This window comes from Lynx canadensis, chromosome B1 (genome assembly GCF_007474595.2).
Source record: "Lynx canadensis isolate LIC74 chromosome B1, mLynCan4.pri.v2, whole genome shotgun sequence".
Classification (NCBI taxonomy): Eukaryota; Metazoa; Chordata; class Mammalia; order Carnivora; family Felidae; genus Lynx; species Lynx canadensis.
The window spans coordinates 35303057-35321612 of record NC_044306.2 but is presented as its reverse complement, the minus strand read 5'-3'; the positions used below and the strand labels follow the sequence as shown (position 1 = coordinate 35321612).

Genomic DNA, 18556 nt, shown 5'->3' with positions numbered 1-18556 from the left:
CCATTCTCTCACTGATGCTACCTGGATCTAAGGCCTTCCCCTGAATGTTTATGTACTTGGTCCAGCTTTTCAGTTGTAAGGTGTCCTCAGTATTCCTGGTCCACCACCTGAAGCATTGCAGGCAAGCTTTAAACTCATCATGGTTTTATTTAATATCTATATTTAGATTTATATTTCTAATCCAGCCATTCTCAAATTTTTGGTCTAAGGAACCTTTTACATTCTTCAAAATTCATGAGTTTTTGTTTATATGGTATATATCTATCAATAATTACCTTCTTCAGAGTGAAAACTGGGGAACTTTTATTTTTTTTAACTATTTTTTAAGTTTATTTTATTTTTGAGAGAGAGAGAGGGAGACAGAGAATCCCAACAGGCTACATGCTCAGCGCAGAGCCCCACATGGGCCTTGATCTCGTGAACCATGTGATCATGACCTGAGCTGAAATCAAGAGTCAGACACTTAACCGACTGAGCCACCAAGATGCCCCTCTTACTGTTATTTTAAATTAAATTTAAAAATACAAAACATCGAAGGCACCTGGGTGGCTCAGTCGGTTAAGTGACTCATTATTTAATTTAGAGCACTATGTTAATTATATCACTGTCAGCACAGAGACTGATTGGGATTCTCTCTCCCTTTCTCATTGCCCCTCTCCCCCTCAAAATAAATACATAAGCTTAAAAACCAATAAGAAATACCGGCAAGGTTGTGGAGAAAAGGGAACACTTGTGCACTGTTGGTGGGAATGTAAATTGATGCAGTCTCTATGGAAAACAGTATGGAGGTTCCTCAAAAAAATTAAAAATAGGACTACCATATGATTCAGCAATTCCCCTTCTGGGTATTTATCTGAAGAAAATGAAAACACTAACTTAAAGTGGTATATGCAGCATTATTTGCAGTAACCAAGATATGGAAACAATGTCATTATCCATTAGTGGATGAATAAAGGAATTGTGGTATATATGTCACCATGGAATATTACTTAGCCATTAAAAAAGAATGAAATCTTGGGGCAGCTGGGTAGCTCAGTTGGTTGAGCGTCCGACTTCGGCTCAGGTACCGATCTCACGGTTCGTGGGTTCAAGCCCCGCGTCGGGCTCTGTACTGATAGCTCAGAGCCTGGAGCCTACTTCAGATTCTTGTCGTTCCCCCACTCAGGCTCTGTCTCTCAAAAGTAAATAAAGATTAAAAAAAAATTTTTTTAGGGGCGCCTGGGTGGCTCGGTTGAGCAACTGACGTCAGCTCAGGTCTTGGTCTCATAGTTTGTGAGTTTGAGCCCTGCATCGGGCTCTGCTGACAGCTCAGAGCCTGGAGCCTTCTTCGGATTCTGTGTCTCCCCCTCTCTGCCCCTCCCCTGCTCATGCTCTGTCTGTCTGTCTGTCTCTCTCTCAATAATAAATAAACGTTAAAAAAAATTTTTTTTTAAAGAATGAAATCTTGCCATTTGCAACAACATGGATAGACCTTCAGGGCATTATGCTAAGTGAAATAAGTCAGAGGAAGAAAAATACCATATGACTTTATTTATATGTGTCATCTTAGAAAACAAAAAAATAAAATACCTAAGTTCATAGAGAGCAGATTGGTAGTTGCAGAGGTGGGGAGCAAGGAGAGTGGACAAAACGGTTGGAAAAAGTTGAAAGGTAGAAGTTATAAAATAATAAAAGTCAAAGAGATGTAAAGAACAGCATTATGACTATAGTTAATAAATATCACATGTATATTTGAAAGTTGCTAACAGACTAGATCTTAAAAGTTCTCATCACAAGAAAAAAATTGTTTTATGTGGTGATGAATGTTAAGTAGATTGATTTTAGTGATGATTTTGCAGTATATATAAATATGAAATAATTATGTTGTACACCTGAAATGAATGTCCTGTATCAATTATATCATAAAAATAAGAAAAACTATAAACTCAGTGTATTTTTGTTTTTATTTTACATATTTTTTAAGTAAGCATTATGCCCAACATGGGGCTAGAACCATAACCCTGAGTTCAAGAGTTGCATACTCTACTGACTGCGCCATACAGGTGCCCCAATAATATAACATTTTTTAAATGTTTATTCATTTTTGAGAGAGAATGAGCAGAGGAGGGGCAAAGAGAGAGGGGAACAGAGGATCCAAACTGAGCTCCACACTGACAGCTGTGAGCCTGATGTGGGGCTCCGACTCATGAACCATGATATGACCTGAGCCGAAGTTGGAGGCGCAACCAACTGAGTGACCCAGGCGCCCCAATAATATAACATTTTTAATTAAAGATAACTATTTCCAAAATGTTTAGTGAGAAGAGAGCCATTGTTTTGCATTTTTGCAAAAGCTTTTAATATTTGGGTTAACAAAATGCAAGTAAATATTCTTTTTTTTTTTTATGTTTGTTTTTGAGAGAGCACAGGGGAAGGGCACAGAGAGGGGGACAGAAGACCTGAATTAGGCTCTGTGCTGACAGCAGCGAGCCCAATGTGGGGCTTGAATTCACAGACAGAAAATCATTACCTGACCTGAAGTGGGACACTCAACCAACTGAGCCACCCAGGCACCCCGCAAGTAAATAATCTACATTTAATCTGTTGTGATGTCACATATCATTTACTCTGGAAAATTCTAGTATATATTTATGAGAGAATTACAGAGAAAATGGCAGATAGTGTAGTAGCAGCAGCAGCAGCAACATATTTTTGACTTTATGGACTCCCTAGAATGTTTCAAGGACTTCTGAGTAGAGAAAGATGGGACCCCAGAGAACACACTAGCCTATACTGTTCATCTGAACTCCTACTCTTATCTCCAACTACCTACTTGGCCTCTCTAGTTCAGTGTCTCAGGGGTCATTGAAACACCTAGTATGTGAGTCTGAATGCCAGTGTTTACTTCTGCTCAAGTGTGAAAATCAAAACCAAGCCACCTCAGCTTTATCACTCGTGATGAGTAATCAGCAGATATTCAGTTCATCAGTTATTTTGCCTGAGCTTAAGAAGCTGGAGCTCAGCTCTGATCAACACTTTTTGCTGCTGATGTGATTCTGGCTGTGGCTAGGACTATGTAGGGCTAGAGTGTTCTTGACTAGTATTTGACTTTAGAGGGGGAAGAGCCAAGGTATTGCCATTGGAATGAAAAGTTGCAGGCAGCTGTAGAATATGTGGTATGGGTTCTTTCTGCTTTTCAGTTCCACCTTCACTTCTCTTTTTTTAGCAGAATTGGGAAGAGATTGGGGCAGAGTGCTAACTCGAGCAAGTGATTATTGTTTAGAGGGGTCTTCCAGATGTCAACCTGTCCTTCCTGAACCCACAGTTGCCAGTAGCTTGCCTGGCCTCTTCTTCCTTTTTTTTTTTTCACATTTTTTTAATTGAGTAAAATACATATAACATAAAATTTACCGTCTTAACCATTTTTGAGTAACACAGTTCATTGGTTTTAAATACATTTATAATGTTGTGTAGTCATTACCACCACCATCTCCATAATTCTTTTCATCTTATAAAACTGAAACACTGCACACATTAATCTCCATTCTCCTCTTTCCCCAGCTCCTGAGCAACCACCATTCTATTCTTTTGATTTGACTAAGTACCTCACATAAGTGGGATCACGCAGTGTTTGTCTTTCTGTGACTGACTTATTTTACTTAATGTCCTGAAAGTTCATTCATGTTGTAGTATATTGCAGAATTTTCTCCCTTTTTAAGACTGAATAATATTCCATTGTATGTATGTATGAAGTCATGATTATCCATTCATCTGTCTATGGACGCTTGGGTTGCTTCCATGTTTTAGCTATTGTGAATAATGCTGCAGTGAACACGGATATACAAACATCTCTTTGAGAGCCTGCATTCAATCTTTAGGGTATATATCCAGAAATGGAATTGGTTGAACATATGGTAAGTCTTATTTTTAACTTTTTGAAGAACTGCCATACTGTTTTCCACAGCAGCTATACCATTTTACAACCCCACCATAAGTGTGCAGCGGTTCCAGTGTCTCCACATCCTTGCCAATACTTGTTTTCTCTGTGTGTGTGTATATATTAGCCATCCTAATGGACATGAGGTGGTATGTTATTGTAGTTTTGGTTTACATTTCCCTTCAACTCTGTCATTTTCATATATATTGATGATCTGTTATCAACTGTATGCATGTTTATAATTGTTGTATCTTCTCACAGTTTTGGAACCTTTTATTAATATATAATGACCTTTGTCTCTTTTGTTTCCAATTTGAAGTCTGTTTTGTCTGGTATTAGTATAGCCCTCCCTAGTTTCTTTTCATTACTATTTACACAGAATATCATTTTTCATTATTTCTGTTTCGATCTGTGTTTGGATCTGAATTGAGTCTCTTGTAGACAGTATATAGTTGGATCATGTATTTTTGTCTATTCTGCCAATCTTGGGTTTTTTTTTACTGTAGAGATTAATCCATATTAATAAGGGGAGAAATTCTGTCATTTTGCTATTTGTTTTCTATATGCCTTATTCCTTTTTTTGTCTTCCATTTACTGTATTACTGTCTTCTTTTGTGTTTAGTTCATTTTTTGTAGGGAAATGGTTAAATTCCTTTCTCATTTCCTTTTTCAAAATTGTGTAATTAACATACGATATATTAGTTCAAAGTGTACAACATAATGATTCAATAATTATTATTTTTTTTAATGTTTATTCTGAGAGAGATTACACAAGTAGGTGAGGAACAGAAAGAGAGAAGAAGAGAGAGAGAGAGTCCCAAGCAGGCTCTGGGCTGTCAGTACAGAGCCTGATGTGGGGCTCAAACTCATGAACTGTGAGATCATGACCTGAGCCAAAATCAACAGTGTGCTTAACCGACTAAGCCACCCAAGAGCCCCTGATTCAACAATTCTGTACATTACTCAGTTCTCATCAAGATAAGTATACTCTTAATCGCTTTTTTCTATTTCACTCATCTTCCCCACCCACCTTCCCTCTGGCAACCACCAGTGTGCTCTCTGTATTTAAGTGTCTGTTTTTTTGTTTTTCTCTTTTTTTTCTTTTGTCCATTTATTAAATTCCACATATGAGTGAAATCATGCATTTGTCTTTCTCTGACTTGTTTCACTTAGCATTATACTCTCTAGCTCCATACATGTTTTTGCAAATGGCAAAATATTGTTTTTTGTGACAGAATAATATTCCTCTGTGTGTGTGTGTGTGTGTGTGTGTGTGTGTGTGTGTGACACATCTTTGTTATCCATTCATCAGTTGATGGATACTTGGGCTGCTTCCCTGTCTTAACTATTGTAAATAATGCTGCTATAATCATAGGGGTGCATATATCCCGTTGAATTAGTGTTTTGTATTCTTTGGGTAAATAGTAGTGCAATTGCTAGGAACCTCCATACAGTTTTCCACAGTGGCTGGACCAGTTTGCATTCCCACCGAACAGTGCACAAGTGTTCCTTTTTCTCCGCCTCTTTGACAACACCTGTTTCTTGTGTTTTAGCCATTAGGACAGGTGTGAGGTGATACTGTAGTTTTGAGTTGAATTTCCCTGATAGTAAGTGATGATGGACATCTTTTCATGTGTCTCTTGGCCATCTGTATGTCTTCTTTGGAAAAAATGTCTATTCATATATTCTGCCTATTTTTTAATTGTATTATTTATTTTGGGGGGGTTGAGTTTTATAAGTTATTTATATATTTTGGATACTCTTTATTGGATATGTCATTTCCAGATATCCTCTACCGTTCTGTAGGTTGCCTTTCATTGTTGATTATTTCCTTCACTGTGCAGAAGCTTTTTATTTTGATTGGTTCCAATGCTTTATTTTTGCTTTTGTTTCCCTTGCCTCAGGAGACATATCTAGAAGAATGTTGCTATGGCTGATGTCAGAGACATTACTGCCTTTGCTCTCTCTTTTCTAAGGACTTTGAAGTTTTCAGGTCTCACATTGAGGTCTTTAATCCGTTCCAAATTTATTTTTTATGTGTGATTAAGACAGGTCTAGTATCTTTCTTTTGTATGTTGCTGTCCAGTTTTCCCAACACCATTTGTTAAAGAGACTGTCCTTTTCCTTTCCTGCTTTGTTGAAGATTAATTGGTCATATAGTTATGGGTTTATTTCTGGGTTTTCTATTATGTTCTATTGATATATGTGTCTTATATCTGTGCTAGTACTGTACTGTTTTGATTACTGCTTTGTAATAGAACTTGAAGTCCAGAATTGTGTTGCCTCCAGCTTTGCTTTTCTTTTTCAAGGTTGCTTTGGTTGTTCAGGGTCTTCTGTGGTTCCATACAAATTTTAGGATTGTTTGCTCCAGCTCTGTGAAAAATGCTGCTGGTATTTTCATAGCAATTGCGTTAAATGTGTAGATTGCTTTGGGTAATATAGACGTTTTAACAATATTTGTTCTTCTAATCCATAAACGTGGAATGTCTTTCCAGTTCCCTTCTATTACTGTATTACTGTCAATTTTTTTCCTTGTCTGTTAATAGTTACTTTATATATTTAGGTGCTTTTTTGTTGGGTGGATAAATATTTATAATTGTTATGTCCTCTTGTTGGATTGTTGCCTTTATCATTATGTAGTGTCCTCCTTTGTCTATTTTGTCTAATACAGATATTACTTCCCTGGCTTTTTTTTCATTTCTATTTCATGATAAATGTTTCTCCATTTGTGGGGGTTATTTTGTAACATTTATTTATTTTGAGAGAGAGAGAATGCAAGGAGGGGAGGGGCAGACAGAGAGAGAGAGAGAGAGAGAGAGAGAGAATCCCAAGCAGGCTCTGTGCTGTCAGCATGGAGGCCGACATGGGGCTCAGTCCCATAAAACATGAGATCCATGACCTGAGCTGAAACCAAGTGTTGGACATTTAACTGACTGAGCCACCCATGCACCCCTCCATCCCTTCATTTTCAATCTTTATGTGTCTTTATATCTGAAGTGATTTCTCTTGTAGGCAGCCTATAGATGGATCTTGCTTTTTTATCCATTCAATAACCCTATGTCTTTTTATTAGAGCATTTAGTCCATTTGAATTTAAATTAATTATTGATAGGTATGTATTTATTAACATTTGTTGTTTTATGGTTGTTTTTATAGTTCTTCTCTATTCCTTTCTTGTCTTGCTCTTTAGCCTTGTGGTTTGATGGCCTTCTTCAGTGAACTGCCTTTATTCCATTTCCTTTATTTTTTGTGTATCTGTTACAGGTTTTTGATATGTGGTTACCCTTAGGTTCATATATAACATCTTATGGGTCACTTAAGTTTGAACCCATTCTAAAAGCACTAAATTTTTATTTCCCCACCCCATGATGTATGTATATGATGTTCTACTTTATATCCTTTTATTTTGTGATTCCCTTGACTGATTTTTATAGATAGAATTTATTTTACTGCTTTTGTGATCCTAATTTTCTTCTATAATGGCCTTTTTTCACTCAAATAATATCCTGTAATGTTCTTGTAAGGCTGATTTAATGGTGATGAACGTCTTTAAGTTTTGTTTGGAATACTCTTTATCTCTCCTTCTATTCTGAATTAATAACCTTGCTAGGTAGAGTACTCATAGATGCAGATTTTGTACTTTCATTACTTTGAATATATCATGCCATTCCCTTCTGCCTTGCAAAGTTTCTGCTGAAAAATCAGCTGATAGATAGGCTTTTGAGGTTCCCCTTATATGTAACTGTTTTCTTTTCTCTTGTTTCTTTTTTTTTCTTTTTCTTTTTTTTCTTTTATTTTATCTTGTTTTGTTTTGTTTTGTTTTAGAGAGCACATGAGTGGGGAAAAGGAGCAGAGGGAGAGCGAGAGAATCTTAACTAGGCTCGACTGTCAGTGTGGAGCCTGACATGAGGCTTAACCTCACATCCCTGGGATCGTGACCTAAGCTGAAATCAAGAATTGGACACTCAACCAATTGAGCCACCCAGGCGTCCTTCTTGTTGCTTTTAAAATTCTCTCTTTAGGGACACCTGGGTGGCTTGGTTGGTTGAGTGTCCGACTTCGGCTCAGGTCATGATCTCACAGTTTGTGGGTTCGAGCCCCGCATCAGGCTCTGTGCTGACAGCTCAGAGCCTGGAGCCTGCTTCAGATTCTGTGTCTCCCTCTCTCTCTGCCCCTCCCCCACTCATCCTCTATCTGTCTCTCTCAAAAATAAAACATTAAAAAAATGTCTTTTAATAAAATAAAATTCTCTTTACCACTGCTTTTTGCCATTTCAATTATTATGTGTCTTGGTGTGGACCTCCTTGGGTTAATTTTGTTGGGGACTCTTGTTTCCTTTTGTGTGTGTTCAATAGCTATTTTGTATGAGGTTACTGTGAGGATTACATTTAATATCCTGAAGTTAAAACACTCTAATTTGAATGTATAGTTGTTTAACTTCAGTAACATATAGAAACGTTGCTCCTTTACAGGTCTATCTCTACCTCTTTAGATGTTGATGTCATAAAATCATATACCTTTATGTATTTTGTGCCTTCATATATAGACTGATAATCCTTTTAAATACATTTGTCTTTAAATTTTGTAAAAAAGACAAGATTTGGAGTTATAAACCAAAGTTAAATAATACTCGGTCTTAGACTAATGCTTTTTTTTCTTTAAATTTACTTGAGTCATAAATCATATAGAAAATTTTTAAATGTAGTACAAACCACTGTTACGATAATACAATGATAGGTCACCTTTATTGAAATCTTTATTTCTCTCTATGGCTACACATTACTGTCGAGTCATCTTTTATTTCATCCTACAGGACTCCCTTGACCATTTCTTGCATGGCATGTCTCTTGGCAAGAAACTCTCTGAGCTTTTATCTGGGAATGTCTTAATTTCTTTCTTATTTTTGACAAAGAAATAGTTTGCTGGTATAAGTTTTGAGTGGCGGTTTTTCTCTTTTAGCACTTTGAATATATCAACCCACTGCATTCTGGTCTCCAGAGTTTCTGATGGGCAGTCTGCTGATAATCTTTTCTGCGTGCAATGATTTTCTTCTATCTTGTTTTCATGATTTCTTTTATCTTCTGCTTTTGAAAATTTAATTGTGTGTATCAGTGTGGTTCTCTTTGAATTCATATCACTTGGAGTTCATTGAGCTTGACTGTTTATATTCATGTGTTTGATCAGATTTAGGAAGTTTTCAGCCATTATTTCTTCAGATATTCTCTCTACCCCTTTTCTCTTTTCTTCATGGGAGTCCCAAGATGCAAATATTGGTCTGCTAGATTGTGTCCTCCAAGTCCTTTAGGCACTGTTCTCTTTTCTTCAGTCTTTTTTATTTGTGAACAATAATTTCCATTATACAATCTTCAGTTTGCTGGTTCGTTCTTCTACCTGCTCAGATCTGTATTTGAATCCATCCAGTGAAGTTGCAGTTATGGTACTTTTCAGCTCTGGTAGTTATTTTTGTTTACTTTTTAGGTTTTCTCTTTATTAATACTTCACTTTTTCCAAACATTGTTTACTTTATCCACATCCGCTTTGGTTCTTTGAGCATCTTTAAGACCATAGTTTTTTAGTTTTGTTTTTACTATTTTAATGTTTATTTTTGAGAGAGACAGAGACAGTGTGTGAGCAGGGGAGGAGCAGAGAGAGAGGGAGACACAGAATTCAAAGCAGGCTCCAGGCTTTGAGCTGTCAGCACAGAGCCCAATGCAGGTCTTGAACTCACAAATCATGAGATCATGACCTGAGCCAAAGTCAGACACTTAATTGACTGAGCCACCTAAGCACCCCTTTAAGACCATTGTTTTAAGGTCTTTGGTCAGTGTAACTGCCATGAGGTTTTCGTCACTGACATTTCTATTGATGTAATATTTTCCTTTGGTCCATACTTCCCTGTTTCTTTCTTTGCCCTATGACTTTTGTTGCAAACTAGACATTTGAATCTAATAATGTGGTAACTTTGGAAATCAGATTGGCCCCCTTCTTCAGGCCTTTGCTCTGTTTGTTACTTTTTATTTCTTGACTGGTGTAGGTTATGATTGTGCTGGAACTTAAGGTCTTTCAGTGTTTTGAGCTTTTATCTGAGCATGCATTGTCACTTTCTGATTTTTGACATTTATGCAGTTTTTTTTGAATGTTCCAGTCTTTAATGTCTGACTTCCAAAAAAGGATAAAGAGAAAAATGAAGGGTCAGGGGAGGATGGCACTTGCCCATTAAATACCCTGGAAGTCACTTCAGCTGGAGAGTTAGATGCAACAAGAATGGCTGCCAGCCTCTTTGTCTGCACTTCTGTGATCAGAAGCAGCACTCAGAGAACAGATCCCAGTGTTTGTAGGACAGGGCCCTGCAGTGTGGGTGAGCATAGGTATAGGACAGCTTTTGTACCAAGAGTGGAAATTAACCGCAGTTCACTGTCCACATCTTCCCTGGGAAATTGCAAGCCTTCAACAAACTCCAGAGTTCCAAAATTATTCACATCAGACAGATTCTGCTAGTACATTTGTTATCTAGGTGGGGAGAGAATGTCCTTTTCTTCCTCCTCTGCCATCTCCCCAGAATCCTGTCAGTCTTGTCTGTTCTTGGTAAAATTTCTGCAACCTCAGGCCGCCTCTTCCTGCTACCCACATTCACTCGTCATTTGTCTCATGGATGCTTCAGAAATTCACTGCTCCTTTTTGAAGGCTCCTCTCTGTTCAAGTTCATCGAGGCTTTCTTGCTTCCACTGGTCTTTGATAGTCCCATATGTAAGTGTGATTTTTATATTATTTTGATTTTTGTGGTGTTACCATAAGAGTGAAGGGTTTCAGTGTTCTCATTTGACATCCTCAACTGGAAGTGATCTGGTCCTAATACTCATTCTTAATCATCTTTGATCTGTTTTGTAGATGGTTGCCAGAGTAGTTTTCAAATGTATGACTGATAATATAGTGGTCTCTAGTTGTTTTCTTACCCCTTGTCCAGCCACAATCTAGGCCTTTGCTTGTGTTATGCCTGGAAACCTTTTACCCTTCTTTGCTGCCTGAATTATCTGCTGATTCTTTCATTACACCTTTTCCTGAGGCATAATGTTGACTTTTCCCTGCAGACAACAAATGTTATCTTTATTATGTTATTTGTAATTTGTTGCAAATATTTACTTTATGTGTCTGTCTCTCCAGTTCTAATTTGAGTTCCATGAACATTTGGATTGTATCAAAGTAATTTTTTAATTTTGTGAGACTAACACAATTGCTTGAATGTAATGGCATTAAGTGTTTATTTTATGAACGAATGGAGCCATGCCTAAAAGAACATCTCAAACTTTCAGCAGATATTTATTTTCTACTTGGTCCTTGCCATCGTACTCAGTGCTAGCAATACAAGTCAAACAGGCACAGTCCTGCTTTCAAGGTACTCATTAATTTATTAATTTATTTACTCTTGTACTGAAGTGGTTTAATAATACACATTTAACATTTATGTTTCAATATTGTGATTTGTCTTATATCCTGACCCTTGTCTAGACCCTAATCTTAACCATTTATGAAATAAAAGAGTATGGATTAGATGACCTAGAAGAGTTACCATTGTTGACTATTACTAGATTTTTAAGCTCCTTGATAACAGGAATCATCTTTCACTTCTACTGGCAGCTTATATTATAGGGCCAAGTATAGTATCTCACACTGAGTGGTTGCTTAGCAAATTTTAAAGAAAGAGGTGATGTCAGTGAATACTTCAGATGAATTTGATTCTATTTTTCACTCCATTTATCTCGTTATGTCACTTCTCGATGCTTTGGAATATCTGTATTTCCTTAATCTAGTGCATTCTGAACAACTTTTAAAAATATATGCAGTTGGCTGTTCAACAATGCAAGGGCTAGGAGTACTTACCCCCCATGCAGTCAAAAAACTGTATACCTTTTGACTTCTCAAAAAAGTAACTACTAATAACCTGCTGTTGACCAGAAGCCTTACCAATAACATAAACAGTAGATGAAACACATATTTTGTATGCTAAAGGCATTATATGTTGCATTCTTACAATAAAATAAGAGAAAAAAATATTAAGAAAATCATACAGAAGAGAAAATGCATTTACAGTAATGTACTATATTGAAAAAATTCACATATAAGTGGACCCACACAGTTCAAACTCATGTTGTTCAAGAGTCAACTGTGTATATTTTTTACTTTATCCCCCTTAACAACTCTGACAAGAAGGTAAGGTGGTGGTTTATCTCCATTTTTCAACTGAGGAAACAGTATTCTGAGATCATAGCCAAGGAACAGCAGAATCATACTCAGTCCCAGGTCTCCTGACCCCAGATCCATTGGACTGCCACTCTGTTTCCTTCTCTGAAATGACGGTTTCTTCCTGATCTAAGTACCCCTGGTATCTACCTTTTAACATAGTGTATCAGTAAGGGGTCTTTGAGAAGTCATAGAAATGTGTTAGCTTTAGCAAAGTGAGAATTAATTGGTAAAATCATGGAGAGTCTCAGATGATTGGTGAGAAGGCTTAACATCAAACTGGGAAATGGACAGGAGTCAGGGTAGCTCCTGGAGTTCCAGACGCAGGGACCTAAAGAGACACCACCACAGAGGGACCATACTCCAAGTGATTTTCATTATCTGCTCAAGATTCAAAGCAAGGAGGCGCATTATGTTGGCATAACTTGGGTCATCTTTATGTCCTTTGATTAGTGCAGTGGTCCTCAGCTGGTGGCTGTTATGTCCTCCCAGTGGGCAATGTCTAGAAGCATTTTTAGTGGGGGGTGATTGCTACTGGCATCTAGTGGGTAGAGGCCAGGAATACTTCTAAACATTGTCAGCCCCCCAAAACAGAATAATCTAGCTCCATAGATCATGAGTGTTGAGATATCCTGGATTAGGGGAAGGCACCTCAATTAATAGTCCCAGCAGACCTATCCTGTTGGGGGGAGAAGGAAACTAAACGTTCTTACTAAAAATGATAGAATAGATTCTGGACAGCCAAAGACAACACAAAAACAGAAAAGTCATACAAACAAGAGCAATAATTACAGTTTGGGACTGTGAGGTGAATTACACATTTGTAAATGTAATACTTGAGGTGTCTCAAAAGCACATTTATAAAAATATTTGAAATTCTGAGCTTTAACTTCAGCAAGATTCTAGGGGATTATTTTTAAAAAGGATTCTTTGAGGGGCGTCTAGTTGGCTCAAGTCGTTTGAGGTTCTGACTCTTGATTTCAGCTCAGGTCATGATCTCACGGTTCATGGGATCGAGCCCTACATTGGGCTCCGTGCTGACAGCCTAGAGCCTGCTTGGAATTCTCTCTCTCCTTCTTCTCTCTGTCCCCTTGCCGCTTGCATATGCACGCTCTTTCTCTCTCTCTTTCTTTCTCTCAAAATACGTAATAAAATAAACATTTTTTTAAAAAGGGTTCTTTGGGGGCACCTGGGTGGCTCAGTCAATTAAGTGTCTGACTCTTGATTTCAGTTCAGGTCATGATCTTATGGTTGTGAGATCAAGCCCTGTGTCCAGCTCTGCGCTGTAAGCGCAGATTTTTGGGATACTCTTTCTCCCTTTTTCTGACTCTTCCCCACTTTTTCTCTCTCTCAAAAATAAACATTTAAAAAATTTTTGTTTAATGTTTATTTATTTTTGAGAGAGACAGAGTATGAGCAGGGGAGGGCCAGAGGGAGATGGAGACACAAAATCTGAAGCTGTCAGCACAGAGCCTGACACGGGGCTGGAACCCACTAGCTGTGAGATCATGACCTGAACCAAAGTTGGACACTTAACAACCGAGCCACCCAGGTGCCTCAAATAACCATTTTTTTTAAAAAAAAAAGGATGCTTGGGGCGCCTGGGTGTTTCAGTAGGTTAAGCATCCAACTTTGGCTCGGTCATGATCTCATGGTTTGTGAGTTTGAGCCCTACGTAAGGCTTTCTGCTGTCAACACAGAGTCCACTTTGGATCCTTTGTCCCCCTCTTTCTTTGCCCCTCTCCCACTCAACGCTCTTTCTTCCTCTCTCTCTCTCTGTCTCTCAAAAATAAATAGAACATTTAAAAAAAATAGGATTCTTTGAATTGAAACTTAAAAAGAATAAATGTATAAAGAATGTATAGTGTATATATATTTAATTCAGTAATAATTTAGGTTTCTGAGGGGAATTGTGAATAACCTATACGATTTGATTAGAATCAAACTACCACTTACGGACTGTGGACTAAACTAAAGCACTTTTCAGGGAACTTCTAGTTTAAAGTTAGAACAGCTTAGGGGCACCTAGGTGGTTCAATCAGTTAAGCATCTGACTCTTGATTTCAGCTCAGATCATGATTTCATGGTTGTGAAATAGAATCATGTGTCAGGCTCAGGGCTGGGTGTGGAGCCTACTTAAGATTCTCTCTCCCCCTCTCCCTCTGCACTTCCCCTGCCTGTGTACATGAGCATATTCTCTCTCTCTCTCTCTCTCTCTCTCTCTCTCTCTCTCTCCCAAAAAAAAAAAGAACAGCTTATTCTCTTGAACTATTGAAATCAAACACAGCTAGAACATAATTATATTCTCTAAATGGGAAAAGCATTATTCTTCAAACTGATTGAACCCAGCATCCAAATTTGATTTGGATCCATGGATAATTTACCATAACTGTATGCTAATTTTAATTATTTAGTAAAAATGTTTCACATTATACCTGATTGTAGGATAATATTTTGTAAGGGATCCTTTCACTTGTTAGCAACTTTAGATGTTGCTTGTACATAAAAATGTGAAGAAGATGGATCTGTGGGTTGTGCAGTCCTATGTTAGAATTTCTCTAACACTTACCTTGTTCTTTGTCTAAATGGTAATTCATGTGAAATACAAGTCAAAGGAAGGTTGATTCATCCCATAATTTTCCTACCATTTCTTTCAACTTTGTTCATATTTTTTGAGTATGGGCCTTATGTATGTGACTCATCACTGGCTTATTTTACTTTCATAGTTTATAACACTTTTGCTGTACCAGGTCTGTTTTACTACCCTGAGGAAGTCTAGAAATGACTAGAAGCTTTTCCTCCCTTCCCTTCTGACATGGTGGCTTTGGGCCCAGCTGTCAGAGGGACCTACTGCCAGATTGCCAAGCTGTGTGCTGAGTGAGCTTCATACTGCCTGCGGTCATCAACCCCAGACTCCATAGTTCACCTCAGGAGGGTGTCGTTTCAGGTGAACCACTGTCTCCCCGAGAAGATTGTGGTATACCGTGACGGAGTGTCTGATGGCCAACTAAAGACAGTTGCCAACTATGAGATTCCTCAGCTACAGAAGTGTTTTGAAGCTTTTGAGAATTATCAGCCCAAGATGGTAGTATTTGTAGTTCAGAAGAAAATCAGTACCAATTTGTACCTGGCTGCTACTGAGCACTTTGTGACTCCCTCCCCTGGGACTGTGGTAGATCATACCATAACAAGCTGTGAGTGGTAAGTGGGGAAAACATTATATTTCAGCAAGAATAGGTTGGAGGGGTTATTTGTTCCTTGGGTATTGGAATGGGGAGGTTGACTAGAGAGATGTGGAATGGAATCCTCAGAGATTTTATGGTCATAAAATATTTTCAAAACAACTGAAGAACAAACCAACAATAAATCTTTTACCTCTTAAGTATAAAATATTGAACGCACATTCTTTTCCTAAGATTATGTATGCTTTTAACTTCCTGCACACAGATTTGGTAGTTTCTGCTACCAATCCCTTTTTTTTTTTTTTTCTTAACAATTTTAAGTAATTTTACACTCAATGTGGGACTCAAACTTACAACTCTGAGATGAAGAGTCACACACTATTAACTGAGCCAATCAGGTACCCCTCTAATACCATATACTGTTGAGTCCAGATTCCTGAGCTGTAATATGGTTTGGTCTGTGTGTATCCTTGATCCAGTCATTTGACCTCTCTGAGCCTTGGGTGAAGGAGGCAAAATGATCACCAAGATCTTTTTCAGCTCTCTTTGGCCAAATCTGACCATATCATTTCTTTGTACTTTTTCCTTCCTAGGGTGGACTTCTACCTTCTTGCCCATCACGTACGGCAGGGTTGTGGCATTCCTACCCATTATGTCTGTGTTCTCAACACTGCAAACCTGAGTCCTGATCACATGCAGAGGTGAGCTGACCAGTAACTTACTCTTTCTCATAATTAATCATGGCCAACTAGCTAAGATGGGGTCACTGCCACCTGACTGGAATATTTACCCTTTAATTTTTTTCATGTCTTTCATAATGGTATTTTTTTTGAAGAGTGATTGGTAATTCCTATGCACTTTAAAATTACTTGAAGAGCTTAAAACAAAACATTGGTAAAGCTGATGCCCAGGCTTTACCCCAAGCATTCTTAGGCATTCGTATTTTAAGAACTGCTCTGGGGGCGCCTGGGTGGCTCAGTCGGTTAAGCGGCCAACTTCGGCTCAGGTCATAATCTCGCGGTCCGTGAGTTCGAGCCCCGCGTCAGGCTCTGTGCTGACAGCTCAGAGCCTGGAGCCTGTTTCAGATTCTGTGTCTCCCTCTCTCTGACCCTCCCCTGTTCATGCTCTGTCTCTGTCTCAAAAATAAATAAACGTTAAAAAAAAAAAAAAAAAAAGAACTGCTCTGGGGGTGCTTGGGTGGCTCAGCTGGTTAAGAGTCTGAATTTTGATTTCTGCTTAGGTAATGATCTCATAGTTCATGAAATCAAGCCCCACATCCGATCTGTGCTGACAGCAGGGAGGCTGCTTGGGATTCTCTCTCTATGGCCCTCCTATGCTCACTTGCATGTGCTTGCACACATTCTTTCTCTCTCTCTCAAAATAGGTAAACATTTTTAAAATTTTGTTTATTTTACTTAAAACAATTTTTCAATTTTTTAATGTTTATTTATTTTTAAGAGAGAGAGAGAGAGAGAGAGAGACAGAGACAGAGTTTAGGGGCGGGGGGAGGAAGAGAGAGAGAGGGAGACACAGAATCCAAAGCAGGCTGTAGGCTCTGAGCTGTCAGCACAGAGCCCAATGTGGAGCTCAAACCCACGAGTTGTGAGATCATGGCCTGAGCTGAAGTCAGATGCTCCACTGACTGAGCCATCCAGGTGCCCCTTATTTATTTATTTTTGAGAAAGAGAAAGTATGAGCTGGGGAGAGGCAGAGAGAGGAGAGAGAGAGCATCCCAAGCAGGCTTGCACTGTCAGAGCAGAGCCTGACACGGGGCTCAAACCCATGAATCGAAGTCAGAAGCTCAACCAACTGAGCCACCCAAGTGCCCCAAACATTTTTTTAAAAAATAATTCTTTTAAGAAAAGAAACTACTCTGGATAATTACAACACACAGCCAGTTTTGAGACCCAATGTCATCGGGCTCAGATTATTTCAGTACTTTGCTGGGGTACTTAACGCATTCTTCAGCCTATTCTTGAGGCAAAAAAAAAAAAAAAAATTCTGTTGTTTTCCTTGTTTCAGTCTAAAAATGAGGGTACCTAAAGTGAGAGAATTTACCCATGTCCTCTTACTTACAAATAGAAATGAAATGAAATAATTCCACTTAAAAGTAATGATTCCCAAAAGTTGCATCATGTATTTCTTAGTTCCCCAGTTTTCTGGAAAGCATGCTGTGTGTCATACACCCATTAGTACCTAATCATGTCCCAAAATTAAAGGTGGAGAGTGATTTGGATCCTATTTTCTTCTTGGCCTACAGGTTGACTTTCAAGCTGTGCCACATGTACTGGAACTGGCCTGGCACCATCAGAGTCCCAGCTCCCTGCAAGTATGCCCACAAGCTAGCTTTTCTGTCAGGACAGATCTTGCATCATGAACCAGCCATCCAGCTGTGCGAAAACCTGTTCTTCCTGTGACTGGGCAGCCAGGATATGGGTGCTTAGGGAGATTAGACTTCTGAACTCAGCTGCAACTCAGGCAGGATCAAGAGGGACCCAAGGGGTTTTTGTGTTGGTGGTGGGTTGTTGTGTGTGTGTGTGTGTGTGTGTGTGTGTGTTTTTACCAACCTGGTAGAATAAGATTTCTTTTTTCTTTTTTTTCTCTTTTATACCTGATATCACCAAGAAGTAAGTTCCATTTCTAAATATCAGCTGGAAATTTCCTTGTTGCCTTTGTAGAGCAAGTGGTGGCAGTACAGGTCCTGTATATATGGAGGGGGTGAATACAAGGGAACCTCATAGCCCCCATAGCCAACATGAGCTGTGGAAACCTGCAGAAACAGCAGTTACACCTTGTAAGTTATGCTTACTAAGCACTTCCTATTTCTGTGCCAGAGGTGATAATGAATGAAGTCATTCCAAGTTTCTTGAAGTAGAGAGTTACTTTATTTGGGCAACTGAGAAAGGTAGTAAAAACACCTGTGAGGCAAAGTTTTTCTAGATATTGTGATTGCTGGTAAGTGTGAAAGGCACATAGTAAAACCAGCTGGTGGCGTAGTCAAGTCCTACTGACCTAATCTTGTCTGGGAATTGAGTCTATGACACCTGTGCCTTGAGTTGGCTTTGAAACTTTGAAAGGGGCATTTAGCCATTCCTTGGCCTCCTGAGAAAGGCCAGATGAAGTTTTTTTCTGTATATTTTAGTTGCTTTACAGTGTACCATGTTGATTTCTTCCTATACCACCTCCCCCGCCCACCCCACACCCCACACATTGGCTCTTTG

General features: G+C 38.6%; 1 protein-coding gene across 2 annotated transcripts in view; it reads left to right on the top strand.

Annotated features, from left to right (window-relative positions):
• PIWIL2 (piwi like RNA-mediated gene silencing 2) overlaps positions 1-17892 on the top strand; it is a 74670-nt gene extending 56778 nt beyond the window's left edge. Inside the window, exons 20-22 of one of the 2 annotated variants that reach the window (XM_030312424.1) lie at positions 15101-15354; positions 15929-16036; positions 17596-17892. In XM_030312424.1, coding sequence (XP_030168284.1) covers positions 15101-15354; positions 15929-16036; positions 17596-17752 — 519 coding nt within the window. In that variant the 3' untranslated portion in view covers positions 17753-17892. The remainder of the gene's footprint in view (positions 1-15100; positions 15355-15928; positions 16037-17595) is intronic. The other variant, XM_032592846.1, reaches the window with a different exon arrangement.
• The last annotated feature ends 664 nt before the right edge of the window (positions 17893-18556 follow it).